This window comes from Gambusia affinis, linkage group LG04, assembly GCF_019740435.1.
Source record: "Gambusia affinis linkage group LG04, SWU_Gaff_1.0, whole genome shotgun sequence".
Classification (NCBI taxonomy): Eukaryota; Metazoa; Chordata; class Actinopteri; order Cyprinodontiformes; family Poeciliidae; genus Gambusia; species Gambusia affinis.
Window position 1 is genome coordinate 28,530,717 of NC_057871.1, and position 17,914 is coordinate 28,548,630.

At 40.1% G+C, this 17,914-nt stretch overlaps 1 protein-coding gene across 1 annotated transcript in view; it reads right to left on the reverse strand.

Annotated features, from left to right (window-relative positions):
* lrba (LPS responsive beige-like anchor protein) overlaps positions 1–17,914 on the reverse strand; it is a 218,394-nt gene that overhangs the window by 49,683 nt on the left and 150,797 nt on the right. Inside the window, exons 43-46 of the mRNA XM_044113800.1 lie at positions 13,256–13,325; positions 13,077–13,111; positions 2,971–3,111; positions 883–1,002 (exon numbers count right to left, since the gene is read on the reverse strand). Of these exons, the coding sequence (XP_043969735.1) occupies positions 883–1,002; positions 2,971–3,111; positions 13,077–13,111; positions 13,256–13,325 (366 nt within the window). The remainder of the gene's footprint in view (positions 1–882; positions 1,003–2,970; positions 3,112–13,076; positions 13,112–13,255; positions 13,326–17,914) is intronic.

A 17,914-nucleotide genomic window follows, 5' to 3' on the forward strand; every position in this document is an offset into this window, starting at 1 on the left:
AGAGAGCGCTGCTTGCTATCAATGGACCCAACGCAGAAGCTAAGCGGCGTACTTAGCATACCTAATTGATACATCTCATCCCTAATTCCTCTATTTCTTCGAACAAGAATGCGCCCAGCCAGGTGGATAAAGTCAACGGACCTTCATTGAGAGCTACTAAAATTCTAACCGAGGGAGGAAACAAACTGATGCGGACCAGATTTGCTCTTTGTTTTGATCTAAACGTTGAGCTCTCACAGTTTGATCCACATTGACAGGCCCAGACCGAGAGAGCAAACGAGGACTGTTGTTGGGGCTTTCGCAATCAAGCATTGGCCAGCAACAAAGTAATACAATCCATATGTTTTATCTGGGCGGGGGGCAGGGGGGTAAGGGGGAACGCAATCAAGCGTCAAAGCCCCCAACGCCACTACTCCCCCCTTCCTTCAGTGACCCAGTGCCAGGAAAGCAAGCAAGACCCAGCTCTGACAGTGAATGTCTAACTGTAGTTGTAAATGTTTTAGGGAGAGCAGTTAAAGCGTGCACCGGGGGCCACCGTGGCCCTCACTATGAGAATGACCCGGGCTACAAAAGGGCAAAAGGAAAAGATCAGCACAGATTTTGGGGGCCCAACAGTCCATGTTATAGCTGGCTGAATCTGAGACAGACAGCTGAGACTGATGAGGATTAGCCTATCGCTTTGATCACAAGACCAGAAAGCTTTCATAGTGCAGGGGGTTTGGGGTGCGGGACAATGATTAGGTAGAACGCAACGTTTTTCTTTGGAAACCTTTTTTTTTCTGCTTTGTTTGGGACAATCAACAGGGATTCATTTTCTTGAAGTTCTTAGCCCTTTATCTGCTTTACAAATCCACAGTCTGAGAGGTTAGCGGTGCACCGTACCTTAACGTCGGATGTGTCCCTCTGGCAGTTCCTCCAGGCCCTGGACAAGGAGGAGAAGGTGCGGTCGGCGTGGTCGAACTTCCCTCCTTGGAAGTTAAGGAAGAACGTGGTAAAGGGTTCCTGTAAAGATGTAAAAAAAATAAATAAAAATAAATGAGAACCAGAATTGAGTCTTTCTACACAAAATGAGCAATCCGGAATCCAATGACGGCAAAAACCCCAGAATGAACAGAATGGTCAGATTATTGTCTCTGTCTTCTTAGATGGGCGTTTGGGCCGGTCACAAAGGCAAAAATCAGATCTTTCTTCTGATCAGTAAACACACCATATCCAGGTCAGTCTGACAAGATCACTTTTAGTGTCACAGACAGAAGAGCATTCAAAGGTAACTTCTTTCAGTCTGATTTAGATTGTCAAGCGAGGCATTAAAAACATCCTACATCAGGCACAGGCTCCGTTTCCAATGGCAACACAACAGCGCAATAAAACATTTCAAAAATAACTGTGCTAATAACAAATTTTCCGACTTAAGGTTTTGTACCTTAGGAAAAACAAAGGATTGGAAATCGGCCATAAATCACTTGGTGCATCTTTAGAAATAACACACTGGATGACAACACCCAATACATGAACGTGCATATAAAAGCACAAAACCAAATTCAGTTGATAGTTAGTTTCCTTTGCCTGGTTAGTAAGAGGTGTGTGAGTGAGTGTTGTTAGTACAGTGGCTTTAGATTAAGATGGCTAATGATGTGTGGGGATCAATGAGCTAACTCTTTAGGGAGGCAGTGAGCTACTGGGACAATAAGAGCAAAAAGGAAGAAAAAAAAACACTGCATGTGGAAAAAACTTAGTAACCTCCCTCTCCCATGAGTGCAGTGTGAGAAGATTGATGGCACCATTTAACAAAGGTACTGAGAGAGAGAGGGAAGGTGCGCACTTTACTGCTAAAGGAATAAACTTAGAATTATGAAAGAATGAGCACATGAAAGCACATCTCAGAGAGTCAATGTTTAAAAAATTCTGGGATGAAGGTCGCGCATTAAATACTGCGTAAAAAAATGGCAATAGCAGCATGCGGTTCAGCTGGTCTAAAGATTTTTGGCTATTAAGAGAAGTGCCATTACAAATTCTAACAATTTTACAATAAGAAAAATCATAAAATAAAGAAAAAAAAAACAGGGAGGCACAATATTGGATTTTTGGTCGATATCTGATATGCCAGTTTATTAAAACTCCTTTGGCCGATAATCAATACCAATACAGATATTTCTTGCCTATTCCTACTTACTGAAACTCTATGGCTTTTTCTACTGTGGAATTAAAATACTGTATTATCTTTGTCAGTCTAGCCTGCTTCCAAATGCAAATGCTTACAAGGTTGAAAATGATGGAGCACTTTCAACTTGCATTATGTTTGATCTCAAATTTATTAATGTCAATATATTTGTTCTCTGTAAGATGGTGACAACACTGAAACAGTGAGAATTTGATGTGCTGTAGGCATCATTGTCACTGCTCTGTCAGATAAAAACAACACATTTTATATCAGTGAGTTATTTTGACTGAATGACGGATATCCGATATTAAATTTTAGAGCTAATATCGGCTGATACCATGCCAATAATATTGAGCATCCCTAGAAAAGATTTTGCAAAAACTCTGGCCAGTGAAACAGTGCTGTATTTTCTCACTTTATAATAATGTATTTTACTGGTATTTATTTTACAAACCAACACAAAGAAGTGCATGTATTTGAAGGGGAGGGATAATACTACTTTTCTTCAACAACAATCTTAAAGGTGTGGCATGCACATGCATGCACCGTCACTGCAGTTACAGCTCCAAGTCTATTGCTGGATTACAGTATAATATGGGAAAATATCTTTATTAGTGAAGTTATCTGCCAGTACTGTGTTTTTGCAGTGCAACTTCCTTCTACTTTACAGATCTAATCAAATTGGTGTTGGCCCATCACACAGAATCTAGTTACCACTTTCAAGAATGAGGTCGTAAATAAGTGAAATGTGAAAAAGTTAAAAGGGTATGAATAGTTTTGCAAGACACTGTAAAAGATGCTTCACTCACGATGCGGAGCAGCCACATCAGGGTGAAGCTGGAGGTGGAGTAGTGGGTCCCGTAGTGGAACTTGGGCACCTGGTCGTCCTCCCAGGACTCGTATCTGTCTGAAAAGAACGCCGCCCTCTTGGGGTTCAACGCTCCAATGGGCTGCAAGGAAACAACGACAGACATGCATTTAAAAACAAATACAATCTTTGATCATAATTTCACCTACAATGGCTTTGCATGCACTGCAAAAATATAAAATCTTACCAAGTCATTTTAGTCTAGCTTCTAGTGCAAATATCTTGCTGCGCTTGAAATAAGACCAAAGTGACTTATAAGTGACTTTTTATGAAAATATAAAAACTTGTTTTAAGTCAATATTTTTTTAATATTGATGAAAAAGTGCTAGTTCCATTTAGAGACAGACCAATTCAAATTTTTATCTTCCAATACCGATACCAATATGAGGTTTATCTGCCAGTAAAAACCTGGCCGATTCCGATCCGATCCGATCCAGAAAGGCAGCGCTGAACTGACTTTAAACGTTTCCTTTTCTTTTAAACACAGACATAAATGTACTGAATTACTCATTTATTTGATAACTCTGCACCAGCATAGCACACTCAAATACACCAATAGCTCCACAAGCTTGGTCCAACATGTAAAAACAACAAAACTTGAATTTGTTCAGTCTGTGCAATTAGGAGGAATAACAGCCAAAATAAACAATAAAGAAACTGAAACTGACAAAAACAATAGGTTGACTATGCTGCTCAAACTTGTTAGAAATAAACAGCAACAAACCTTTTTCAAATGGTTCAGAAAGTCTAAGAAAGAATTCTAAACAAAATGAAAAATAAATAATAATAAAGCATGACATAATAAAGCATAGAAATAGACTGAATAGATCTGGCCTTATGCAATGTTACAATACCCGATCTAGAAAATAATTTTTTTCTCAATGTCGGATCAGAGCATCTCTAGTTCCACTGGTAGATTATTTCACTCATAACATGAAATAAATATCAATTTTAAGGAAATATTGACTTACAACAAGCTCCTAGGTCTGGCTGAAAAGTTACTTGTAAATTAGTTTTGTCTAATTTCAAATGTACCATGAAACCTGCACTAGAAACCAGAGCATAAATACTTGTTAAGATTTTGTCTTTTCGCAGTGTGACGATAACAGAACGAATCTGAATGCGAGCATAAAAGGGAAGCAGGCTCCGACTTTTACTGTGAATAAACAGGGGCCACGCCCTGCAGCACAACGGCTGCAGTTGCACGGGAAACGGAGCGGGCAACCGACGTGCAATTTGAAATGAATATTAGATGATGTTTCCTTTAGACGAGGATCAATCCTTCCCCCCTCAGAGTGCTTTTCAGAGGCTGTGAAATGGAGCCCCTGCAGCTGTAGTCTGTCAGAGAAAACTAATGTGATCCAATGAAAAGAGCGCCTATGAGGAATACGGCAAGAACCTGGGGCTGCCTTTAATTTCTGCTTTTATTAATCCTCATCCAGCACACTGCTGCTCTGCTCGCAGTGAAGAAAATAATGTTTAAATCGCAATAACTTCCCATCGATCTCAAAAAAAAAAAAAAAAGAAAAGCCAATAGTCATTCGCTTGGCTATTGTTTAAATACTCATTTATAGAAATCACTTTCAGGCTGGTTCAATTTTTATTAGTGCTCTGGTGGACATGCCTCATTCTCTAAACCCCCGAGCCACCCATCACCTCTTCCAAACACACACACACACACACACACACACACACACACACACACACACACACACACACACAGAGAGAGGGAGGGAGAGAGAGAGAGAAAAGATCAATGGTAATGGAGTGATGGCTTTTTGAGGATGAGGGTCCTTGCAGGTTGTGGATCAATTGGATCTCCTTCATATCACAGCAAGATTCATCCAGGCCATCTCTGCGTTATCGATCTGTGCTATTGTTACTGTTTTATGTGTGGGCGTAATGGGCCACGTGTTTCCGCACACACACAAACATATATCTATATATCTACATTTATATAGATATATATATACTGGGATAGATTTTGCACCGCGGTGGATGTTTCTTCTTTTTCTATCTGTGCTTCCGGTTTGTTATTTTGTAAACAGTGCTCCTGAATGAGCGTCAAAACGCAGCGCGCCGTCGCGCGCTGCACCGAGCAGCAGCTCCGCGTTGACAGTGATGCACTGCGCGGCTTCCTCGGGGCCGCTGGGGTGGTTGAGTACACACTGTGAATTATACATCACACCCATTGGTCTGATTTATAGCCCTAATAACAGTCAGCTCATTAAAAAAAGAAAAGGGAGAGGAGGCATATAAAAAAAAAAGACTGAAAGTGCCACAGTGACAAGAGAGAGAGGGAGAATTGTGTGTGAGTGCATGTGGGGGCCGTCGGTCCACTCCGTCCCGACATTGTTTACTGCAGTAAATTACTGTGGGGCTGGCGCTCTCAGCTTACAGTAGCTCCAACGTAGCAGCTTTGACGGCGCCGTACATCACCGCTTGCTGCACCGCAGATTGGCCTAATATGTTGTGGCAACGCTGCGGCGCTCTGATGAGCGCGCAGACAAATGACCCAATCTTGTAGTTTTAATTAGACCAAAGAGCGAGCCGCGGAACGGAAACAAACCCGGCGCTTTGAAGAGGTGAGCGTCAGAAAATTAATGCTGGATTAGTTTTAATCAGTTCTCCGTCAAAGAAGACGAGGAAAATGGGGAGGGGGAGGAGGAGGAGGAATAACTCGCAGGAAACGGAAACCAAAGAGCAAATAAACAAGGTGGAGCGGCGGGGACCTGCACGAAAGTATTCAGCATTTAGGATCCATGCATCATTCATGATCAGGTTCTTGTTTAAAACTGATATAGCGCCGGGAAATTCAAGCTGTCCCGACGATAGCTGTTCAAACAAACAGCCTGCGCAAAAATCAGATGGACAAGCATTAAAAAAAGGAAACTGTAGCTGATGTCTACCTCAGGACTAGAATTCAGCTGGTGGCCAGAGTCACATGACATTCAGATTTAACAAAAAAAGAAAAAAAAAAAAAAGAAAGAAAAGGAAAAGTTTTTTTTCAGCATCAGTGAGGTGATTAAAACTGAAACTAGAGGACGATGACGCTACTTAAAGGGGCAGTATTGGGGAAAATCAACTTTTTTTTTTTTAGTTTTTACATCATGTTAGAATATTATTCATTCATCAAAAACATGTGCAGCGTTGCTCTGATTCTTTCAAGCATTTCTGGGAAATCATTAAATCTCCCGTGGCAACCATGCAGCTGTGCAAAATGCACCCAGCAATTAGCAAACACCTGATGGAACAGCACATCTGCTGAGCTCATCATACCAATTACTTTTCAATGAAAGGCCTCAGGTTAATAGATGAGCCATGTTGTGATGACCTTCTGAAGGCGGAGCTTCAGAGAGAGCAGGAATTTCTTAAAGAGACAGAAGCCCCATTTCTGATTGCAGGGAGGAGGGTTTTAGCGTTGTCAATCAACCCTGTGTGTGCGCGTCTCACTCACTCACCCTTCCTCTCTGCTACGCTACAGCTGGTTCACCACAACATAGCCTGCCATGAATGCTAAAGCTGGTTAGCATGACCACAAATGACAGCAGATAAACAGTTTTCCTGGAACGGCAAATTATTTCTCATTCGTTGCCACATTTAGCAGCGCACACAAAAAAAGTTGATTGGCAGGACTAAGACCCTCCTCCTGGCTGTGATTGGTTGTTTTTGATGGGGAACGGTGCATTTCTTCAGACCACAGTAGTAGCTCAGGGAGGAAGTGGAGGAGCACAGATTATCTGTCTCATACTAAACTGTCACGACACGGTGACAGTTTTAACAAAAATGGAAAAAGTTAATCTTTGTAAAAGTCACATTCTTGTAGAAGCTTTAAAGAGATATCAGAACAAAACAAATAAGGATAATCAGATTAAACTCACAAAACCGATTGAAAATTGACTGCCAAACTTGGATTAGCGCGTCTCTAATTAGAACCAAACAGAGTCAAAGAAAACACTTGGCTGGCTGCCCAAACCCTTTTCAAATATGCCATTCCACCAAGTTTTAAAGGCTGCCAGAATAGAATTCTTTTAAACATGTCAATCGAGATTCCATCAGTGAACTTCACACAGAGAGCTAAATTGTATTTATCTCAAAAGAAAACCACTCATTTACAGAACAATCAGCAGCTTCCTGGGGGAGATTAAAGGACCATTACCCAGTGGTACCGTGCTTATAAAATGAAAGAGTCAGCCCCGTAGAACTATAATGGTTCACCAATGATTGGAGCATCACTCAAGACTTTGAGTCATAAATCACATGAACCATTTGAAGTAAGTGTTTATGTATAATGTCCCATCTAAAGAGTGAAAATGGTGCAGAGGCCCTGCGGGACAAGCACACAGAGCACGTATGTGCACGATCAATACACTATTAGCTGATCTGGCTGTGAGGAGCAGATTATAGCACAAAGGCACAGAGAACGCTCAATAAGTCTTCCATAGTGCTATCTGTGTGTACATGCAGACTACATAATAGATAAAGTGTGCTTTTAATTGTTTGCTGGGCTTTGTTAAAAGCTACAAAACAACTAGATGATTTTACCTTTTAAGATGTGAGTGTTTTAGGTTACAGAATTCATAATGGAGAACACTTCACCTAGAGCTTGGTGCTACAACGATAGCTATTAAAAATCCCAAAATGTGTTTTCTTCAAAATACACATGAGAAACAGTCAATATAGACCTTCAATATATAGAAAAAATGCCAATGATAACGCAAGTTGCTCAATGGTGGACCAATCATGTGGCTGGATTAAAGCCAGGCAAAGTCAGCTTGACGCAGGAACTCACAGTAGCCGCCAGACATGCTAACGGCTAATGTTAGCATCTGTAAAGTCAGAAAAAATAAATTAATGAAAGGAGTCCTGTAGGACGAAAAGCCAGAAAACATAGAGAATGACAATGTTGACGAGAAGGAGCGAACATTTCAGTGTGGAGGTGTTATGGCTGTTTAATGTCGGACAAAAAACTATGTAGCGTGTGCTAGTGGAGCACAGGTCCAGAAGAAGTCAGTTGAAGTCCAAAAAGGCTCTTTCAATATTCTGGGTTGCCGACCTCTGACCTACGATATGACTCTATAAAGTTATTACCTTTTTTTGAAATTAGATTATTTAATTTCTTTAAAAATGTACAGTATTATCCTTGACTTGAAGGGTCTTTATGGATTGGACACACTGTCACATGGAAGAGAATTTTTATGTCAGAATTCTGAAAAATTTAGGGGCGTGCTGTGGTGGCGCAGGGGGTTAGCATGCTCCACGTTTGGAGGCCTTAGTCCTCCACGCGGACGTCGCGGGTTCGACTCCCGGTCCTGGTGACCTTTGCCTCATTTCTTCCCCCCTCTCCTCGCCCTCTTTCCTGTCTGCCTACTGTCGCAAAAAATACAAGCCACTAGCGCCGCAAAAACAAAAAATTCAGAGTTTAAACTTGTTTTTTCCATGGTGCCAATCCTGTTCTGCAGAAGGCCAACTGTTGCCCTATATTTCATATAGAAGTAAAATGGGCTAGATACAAATATATGTCATTACATAACAGATTTGTATTTGTACAACTTCTTTATTTTCATTTTACTTCACAATTAATCATTGGTCTTTGACATAAAGTCACAGACTTTAATCCCAATAAAAATGTTTCACTGCGATGTGACAAAATAACAAAACACTTAAGGGGAATAAATACTTGTGCAAAGAACCGTACATATAAAAATAAAGCAACACGAGGAGATAAAGATCGACTTGTAACATTCCTAACAAAAAATAATAAATCAGAAAACCAAAATTGGGTTTGGAGCTGTGTGATGTACAATGGAGAGAGCTGTAGCAAAACACGCCAACAAGCGGCGGTGAGTGTTTACCCCGACTACGACGTTATCTCTGGGGTTGGTGTTTGATGTTGGGTTGAGGCTAAAGTTTATGATAAGAAAGTCCCCGGGGTCGAAACAGCTCTGGTAGCCAGGGACATAAATTCTGTGTGGCCTCTGGCAACGACGAGTGTGTGGCGCGCACCCACACACACACACACACGCCCACACACACACACACACACACACACACGACACGTGTACTCATGGCAATTTGGCTTCTCAATGTCACTGGAGGATTCACAGATGACCTGTTTCTTCAAGAGACGACCGCCGACGTGACACGCCGTAGGAGGAGGAGGGTAAAATACACGCAGGGGGAGGAGGAATAACAATAAAACGGAAACAAAGCTTCAGAGAAAAACAAACGCGGTGGGAGTGAACGGTGCGCAAATACAGACGCAAAACTAAAATCATCTCTGAAGAGTTGCAAGGGATTGTTGGTGCAGCCCTTGCATGGCGGGGGGATGAATGAGAGAGCGTTGCTAGCTGTGTTTGCCGTTTACCAGACACGGCAGTCTGACATGGTCCAGTAGTCATACACTGATACCACACACAACATGAATAAAACTGACTGGCCCCGCTCCCTCTGTTCCTCAGCTGCTGAAGAAGAAAGGAGTGGCAGAGCCGCAAATGATGATGTTCTTCTTCTGTAACATGCTCTCCTCCTCTATTTTTTTATTTTATTTTTTTTTAAGTGTGTGTTCTTTCGGACCGAACGTCTCTCTGTTTCTCCTCCTTTAAGTGAACTCCCCCGGGCTGCGAGGCTTCACCGACTTCAGAGGCTGAGCTGTCGAAAATCTACAGGAAGCCGGAATGAGCTCAGGAGAAAGCAGGCAATCGAGCAAATGTCTGCTTGTGCGCCTGATGCCATATTTCTGCCTCCCGGGGGACAACAAGAAAGCACATAAAAAGAGAAGAAGTCCTACAAATAGAGATTTTAAAAAAAGCAACAACAAAAAAAAAACAGCATAAAAGGGGGAGACAGTGCCTCACCTGTAATCCTTACAGCTGGTACATGAGACGTGAAGTTGATGCCAGCAATTAAGAGAAAATCAGTTTGGCCACTTGACATTTATTTAATTTGGTTTTTATTGGCGATATGAACATTTTTAGAAACAAAATCGCTGAATTTATGCATTGCCTGTTGAAATGCAATACAGTACTATACGTCAACTCTGGTGGCGCCGTTTCCCATCTACTGAATGAAGCAGGAATTGTAGTTTCTCTTCATATCGCCTTTGTCTGCGTAAAATGACATGTTCTACATATGCTGACATTCCAGTCTAACATATTTAATGATGTGTGTGAAATTTTTAGTCTGATCGGTTATAAATGTGCAGTGAAAAGACACAGTGTGAGGATCAAAGTACCGTGCCTCACTGATAGGGGGCGGTGCTGAGCCCCACAGACACAACAGGCAACGTTGAAATTCTCCATCTGGTCTTTGTTCAAACAGCTTAAGGCTTGCCGTATTTCTCTGATTCGTAATAGGGTGTCACTATTTTGATTTAGTTTAGATTTTAGTTTTATTAGTTTAATTTGCATTAATTTCAGAAATTTTTCAGAAAAAAACACCACAGAAATGTCTTATTCTAAGCATTGAAAATATTTTCTGATTAATCTCAAACATTTCTTTGGAGTTTTTTCATGGACATTTTCAACTTTTCAAACTCAGAAATTTCCAAGACTTTTTTAAGTGAATCTCAGAGATTTTTCTCAAAATCTTCACGTTTTTTTGTCAGAAATGTTATATGTTATTATTTATCTACAATGGCCCTAATATGCCGTTGTACACTTGAGCCTAAAATAACAACAAAATAAAAATATAAATGTTGTTATACCATCTACATGTATTTAGTAATGCAGATAGTTAAAAGTGGACCAAAACTAAAATGCACTCACTCTAAATCTAATCCTCTGTCCTCCCACAATCAACACAACCTGGGAAATTGGCATCTCATTTTATGACTTTCTACCTGTTTGTGGGTGTAAGCGTGTAAAAGCTAAATATTTAGTTCATGCAAGAAATATTCGCATTCAATATGGATGAGGATCATTTAAGCAGTTTTAGCCACAGGAGTCTGTGATTATGAGGCAGGCAGTATCTCTGGGCTGATTTGATGCTTTTAAACACATTGACTGAATGCTTGAAGCTACCTGGGAGTACTACTTCACTTCCTGGTGTTTTGTGGAAGGTCAAAGCATATATAAGACCACGTTTGGCTTACTAGACTCAAAGTCTAGAATCTTTTAACAGGATATATTCAGCAATGCAGCAGCCAGCACAAATATGCGGTTTATATTTTTTTTTCTCTTTCTCATGTTTCTTTCTAGGTGCATGTGTCTTTTTTTTTTTTCAAAAGTGGAGCAGATAAACACCAAAATCTCAAGGGTTTCTGTAAGACGCTCCTCCAAACATTCTGATTCTCTCTAAAATTTTTTTATTTGGACTTCTGCTACCTGCTTAAATTTAAATATACTAAATTTAAATGATCATTTTACCCTTTTCATTCACAATTAACAAAGTACAAACACTGGTGAACCGTTCAGAATGCCATGAGAATTTTTCAAATATATTTCTACTTTTGATGATCTAAAGATTAATCTTGAAAAGGATTTGTGTGGAGAAGAAAAAAACAAACTAAAAACATGACATCAGCAGTGTTTCAAAGACAAACAGGATGAACTTCCAACAGCTGCATTAATATTAACATGCTGTGGCACAGCGAGATATTAATGACTGACAGAAACAAGTCAAATCTCACAACTTAGTCTTGTGCTTGTTACACACACAAACACACACACCTTCAATACCAGCTGGCTTGTTACAGGATCACTTTCTGATAGACAATTTTCATTATAAATGTCATTTTAAAAAAGGCTTACATTTCAACAACAAAACGAGATTTCATTCTTAATAAAGTTATTAGATTCCATCCTGAAATTATGTTTTTGACTTTGCAAACAAAGCACAGTAATAAAATCAATTTACTTCCTGTTTCTACACTTCAATATTGCAAAATGGAACTACATTTTTCTGGTCGAGTTTCTAGTGCAAATATCTTAGTACACTTGAAATAAGGCAAAACTTACATTTCAGCAAGAAATAGGAACTAGATTTTAATAAATAATTACTTGATATTGATTTTTAAAAGAAGTACTATTTCCACTGTCAGATTATTTCACTAATAAGATTCCCATATTACAGGAGAAAAGAATCGGCTGATGGAAACAACAGTTTTTCATCAATATTAAAGGGGCGATAGAAGGCATTTTCCAGGCACAGTGACATTTTAAAGCAAGATCCAGTAACTCCTACCTTCAGTTGTTATGAAAATGTTATTGTTTCTAATATGTCTTAAAATAAATTATATTTTGTAATTTAATGCCTTGAAATTGGGCTTCTGTCTCTTTAAAAACTTGTGCTCTTTCTGAAACCCCGCCTTCAGGAAGTCATTACAATATGGCTCCAACATGGCTCCTCTATTAAACCTTTAACAATGTTTTTACCAGCATCTCCACGACAAGTAGCTCGCATAATGAGCTCAGCAGATGAGCTCAGAGGAGGAGCTTTGTCCAGACAGGTGGAGCTAGATCCACCCAGGTATTTTGCACATCTGAATGGTCGTCAAGGAGATTGAAGAATTTTTCAAACGTGTGTGAAATAATCAAATCAACACTCTTGATTTTTTTTTTGTGAGAAAATTACATTATAATATGATGTAAAGCTCAAAAAAGTTGCCTTATTTCAAGTGTATTAAGATATTTGCATTTTAAAAAGGACTGTATTGCTACAAAGGCTTATAGCAGCTTCCTCCTGCAGCGATGCAGCTTTACACACAGAAACTAAGATTCTAACTGGGTAACTGGATGGATGGCTAATGCTGCCTGGAAAAATAACCACTTTTTAATAATACATTTTTCTTCTTCTTGCTTATCCAGATCTGGAAAATCCTAAATTTGCGTCCAGATCTATCTGGTCAGAGAACCAACATCGTCTAAAGCTGTGATGCAAACACTGAGAATGAGTGCTGGTGTTTTCGTTTTGCTTCTTAGCTTGGCCAAAAATGTTCTGCGAAAGTTTGTATCCAACGAGGTTCTGTGTGCCAGAAGAAAAATGTGTTTGGATGAAGATTCATAGGATTTAAATTCCAAAACACAAAGCTGCACAGAATATCTTTACTGTGGCTGCATCTGGTAAGTTGAACATGACGGCCGCTGCACAGAAATACAGAGATATAAGAATGCAGAGAACTTAACACGATAAATCAGCAAATTATCAACCAGCTTAGAAACATTAACAGATGTTAAATGTACAGTGTACTGATTTTAAATTGTGCTGAACGTTCTGCTCTGTCGTACTTCTGTTTGCCATGTACACTTCCAGAGCCGTGTTCTGCTTTCCATGAAGACCTTCAGTGTAGGACAAAATCTGGGAAGACAAGAGGGAGGGAGGAGGCTGGTCAGATCTCTGCGTTTGTACCAAGAGTTTTATTTATTGGTTCCAGAAATGAGACCCAACACTCGATTTGTCATTTAGATCATAATAGTGATGGCACGGCAACCAAATGTCTGATATTGATCAGCCTGAATGATAAAGCGATCCTTTTAACAGAAGAATGGGCGTCAGTCAGAAAGCAGCAGTCGAGGAAGTGTTCAATTCAGTTCTGTTGTGGTGGGAGTGACAAAGTTCAAAGGTTTTATGGAGAACATCTAAACACTAAATCTTATTACGTTTTTGCTCTAGTTTCTAGTAGAAATATCTTCCCACACCTGAAAACTTTTCAGCGATATGTACGAGTTTTTTAACAATGGAAAAATCTCTTGTAAGTGAAATAATCTATCAAGAACAAGAATTTTCATCAATAACGAGGAATTAACTCAAAACAAGCTCCTATTTTTTCCTGAAAAGTCACTTGTAAGTTACTGTATTTCATATTCAGTAAGATATTTGAACAAGCAGCTAGATCAAAAAAATCCATCATCCTGTTCCTGCCCTCCATACGTTTGGATGAGTTAGTTGGGTCGGAGCCTGCGGCGCTGTCAGACGGACTTGTTCTGACGCGTGTCGCCGAACCCAACAGACCCAAAGCTTCAGCTCCGAACTGCTCCAGTTAATGCAGCGTTTAGGTTTGCTGCTAACCTACTTAGCACTGCTTTGTTAGCCAGGCTTTTTGCTTCACTTGGAAACACGTCCCCTGACAAGGCTGCATGCAGGGATGTGCTCAAACGCTAAGAAGGGGACCACCGGGGCAGTCAGAGAAAGGTTTAGACGAAGGTTATTATTCAGAAATATTTAAATATGAGCTGCCAACCAGGACCCAGAGCTGAGTTAAAGAGCTCATTAAGCTGAGGGGACAGCAGAGGGGACCAGCTGAGACCCTTTAACTGAGGACAGCGTCTCTCAGAGGAGCAAGAGCCGCCTGCATCACAGGCTGGCTTCAGAGTCTCTGGAGCTCAATTAAATACGGATTAGTAGCACGGAGGAGCTAGGTGGTGCTGCTGCCACTCGCGACCCGTCTTCATATGCTGGGACCAGTAAGAGGAGCACTGGCCAGGAAAAGAGTTCTGTAGCACCAAAATATGATAAAGTACAGACAGTCTGTACTTTATCAGACTTACTGTACTTGTCTGTAGCTCTAATTCAAGGAAGAGAGTTACAGCTATGGGAAAAAAAAAAAAAAATTATTCTGACTTTAGTCTTAGAATTCTGACTTTTTTTCCTGAAATTATAAGTCAAAATTCAAGGGGCAAAAAAACAAACAAAAAAAGAGTAAATTCTGAGATCATAAGTCAGATTTCTGAGATTGAAGTCAAAAATCTTAAATTAGGAATTCTGAGAAAAAAAAGTCAAAATTCTGAAGTTAAATTTGAAATTCTGATTTACAAAAATATCAAAATTTTAAGATGAAAGTCAATTCTGTGAAAAAGCCTTTTTTTGCAGTCTTTTATAGTAACAAAAGTGATGGAAAGTGATAGATTTGTATTGGAAAACAAAAAAGTATAAAAAAAGGTTTTGCCCAGAAAAGCAAACAGGTTATAAACACATCATTACTTTTAGGGATGCTGGAGGATCTCTATTCTATTTTGTTCACCTTTTGAAATGCAGACAAGGACATTTTGTCCAGAATAAAACATGACACATTAAATATCCAGACACATTAGCACAGATGTGAATAAAAGCCAGCAGAAGAATGTGGTTTGTATTTACGAAATAGGAGAAAAATGCTGCAGAGAACAAGAAGGTCAGTTTTAGCAGCATCACTGTTCAATCACACAATGAATCATTTCTAATAAACATACGTAACATAACAGGCAGCAAACGTTGCCCCTTTGTGCATTATTACTGTAGCTCTGAACACGGATTCTTAGATCTAATTGGATCTTTTTTAAGCTCTCTCTCCATTTGTTTTTCTGAAAATAAAATGTCAGTCTTTGCTGAGTGAAAGGAGTATGACCTTTCACCTCCACCAGAGCAGCTGACGTATTCCATTCCCAGAATTCACTAAGATCTCACTCTGGCTGTCAGGAAGACGGCCGACATGGAACTGATGAAGCTCCCGTCCCCGATTCCTCGCAGAGACATGACAGGAGTGGAGGCTGCCAGATGTCATATTTCTCTCCAGGACCGTGAATCTACCGCAGCACTGTACATAGCACTACGTTCGTCAGATCATTGTCCCTTTCCAATGCAGTTGAAGAAGCAGGGAGGGAGACAACAAGCGCTGACAAACTATCCGCCCCGTAATGCTTTCGCTGCTCCGACCATGTCTGGACAAATTACGGTGGTGTGGAGGTTATTGTCTGAGTTGGAGTTATGGCCGCTCCACCTTCCTCTGGGACGATGTAGCGCAGGACATGGGCTCGTTGAAATCAAATCAATAGCAATGCAACATCACCTTTGCATTTACATACATATAAGTGAGCTTTTAAAAAATATGTCAACAGTGGAGACCAGAAATGATGTAAAAAAAAAAAACTTTCGTTTTCAATGTGCGACATTAAAGGGGCAGTGTGATGCAAAATCCACATTGAGCTTTACATCCCCTCCTCATAAACCTACCTGAAGTGTTGCCTTGATTATTTCATGCATGTTTGAGAAATCCCTTCGTCTCCCATTAAGCTGTACAAAACACCTGGGTGAAACTAGCTCCGCCTTCAAGGAGCAACTCCTCCTCCTGCAGTTTCAAAGCTTCCGCTTTACAGAGCAGCCCTCCCCTAAACTCCCCCAGTCAGCTCCTTCAGACTAGCCAACACCAATTAGCAAACACTTCATTCTCGGAGCTACTTCTCAGTGAATCGCTGGCAAAGTTTTAAATAGAGGATTAAATAGAGGAGCCATGTTGTGATGACTTCCTGAAGTTTCAGAAAGACAAGTAGGTTCTTAAACAGACAGAGGCCCAATTTCAAGGTGTTAAATTACAAAGTCAAATTTCTTTAAAATCACACTTGATGTATTAATTATTTAAACATATTTAATATGACTATTATTTCCATATATAGTCATGATATATTTTATATTGATATCCTGTATGGTAATATTTATTCATTAATATTTAACACTTTATATGAGAGTAACTTGTCAACAACAAAGCAATTTCCCCTTGTGAATTAACAGTTTATTCTATTCTCTATATATCTATATCTATATCTGCATGAAGTAGACAAAAGAAGTACAAAAAGTTCAAGGCATAAAATGTTAAATTGCCCAGCAGCTTGAAACCAGAGCGTATTGATGTTTTATCTCGAGTGGAACAGTATCCATGGATTCGGCTCTCACACATCCACAAGATCAATTTAAAGCGCCACGCCAGAGAACACAGCCAAACAGGAAACAAAGGATGGAGCCGCGGCTGCGGGGCTCTCCCTCCTCCTCTCAACCTGTTTGTGCGGCAGGCCGCTGCTCATTTCTGAAGCACCGTCGTTTGTCTCTGTCAGACGACCAAAAGACCGCAGAAATGAAGAAGGACGTATGAAGAGGGGCCGGGTGACTGTGGCTGCCATGTGGAACCACACACACACACACACGCACACACACACACACACACACACACACTAAAAAAAACTGTCACCACTGAATCTCAGGGACTGTGCCTCTCCATCTCTCCTTCCTTTAGAAAAAAAACCCTCTTAATTTCTGAACCAGGCTTCTTTAGAAATGGTGGAAAGCCACCGCAACACAAATTCAAATTATTTGAAACCGAATCGCAGAGCACAACGACCGACGGTGAGACTATCAGGAACACGGTGCAAGATAAATGAGCCTCTCATCTGCCGTCGCTGCTGTGAAGCCCAGAGTGTGTGCATGGTTTTAGCCTGATAAGAATATTTGGTCAGAGAGAAGAGAAGCCTCTGCCAGATACCAGTGATGCTTATTTGACAAACTATGAAAAAAAAAAAAGAAGGAAGAAGTGCTGGAAAATTCCTCATAAACGGAGTTTGATGAATGGCATATGCATATTTGTAGGCTGTGTTTAATGTGCTGTGCATCCTGGGAAGAAAAAAGAAGGGGCTGAAGTTCAATTTGTTGCCTGTTATTAAGTATTTCCGCATGGCTGCCTCAGTTTAAGGATAATGGATGAGGGATTTATTATTACCTTTTGGTCAAATGAAGTGGTGTGGGAGATAAGGTGATGAAATTAATGAGCGGGAGGAAGAGAGGTGATCCATCAACATCAGAACAGACGCAAGACAAGCAAGATGAGAAGAACTTGATAGAATTCATGAAAAAAAACTTGAACCTATCGGTGTACAGAACACTCTGATGCACAAAAACACACACACACACGCACACACACACACGAGTCGTCCAGTCTCCCCTTCCATTCACATTTCAGATCTAAAGCTAGATGTTTAGAAATTAAACGATTAAAAAAAGTTCTCTCTATAAAGGAAACTTATTTTATGGATTCTTTAATGATACAAATATTTGTTAAATTTTATGTTTCCATCTTAAAGCTGATGTTCAAGAATTTTTCAAGGACCGGTATTATGTATTTTCCAGGCATAAAGTCCCATTTT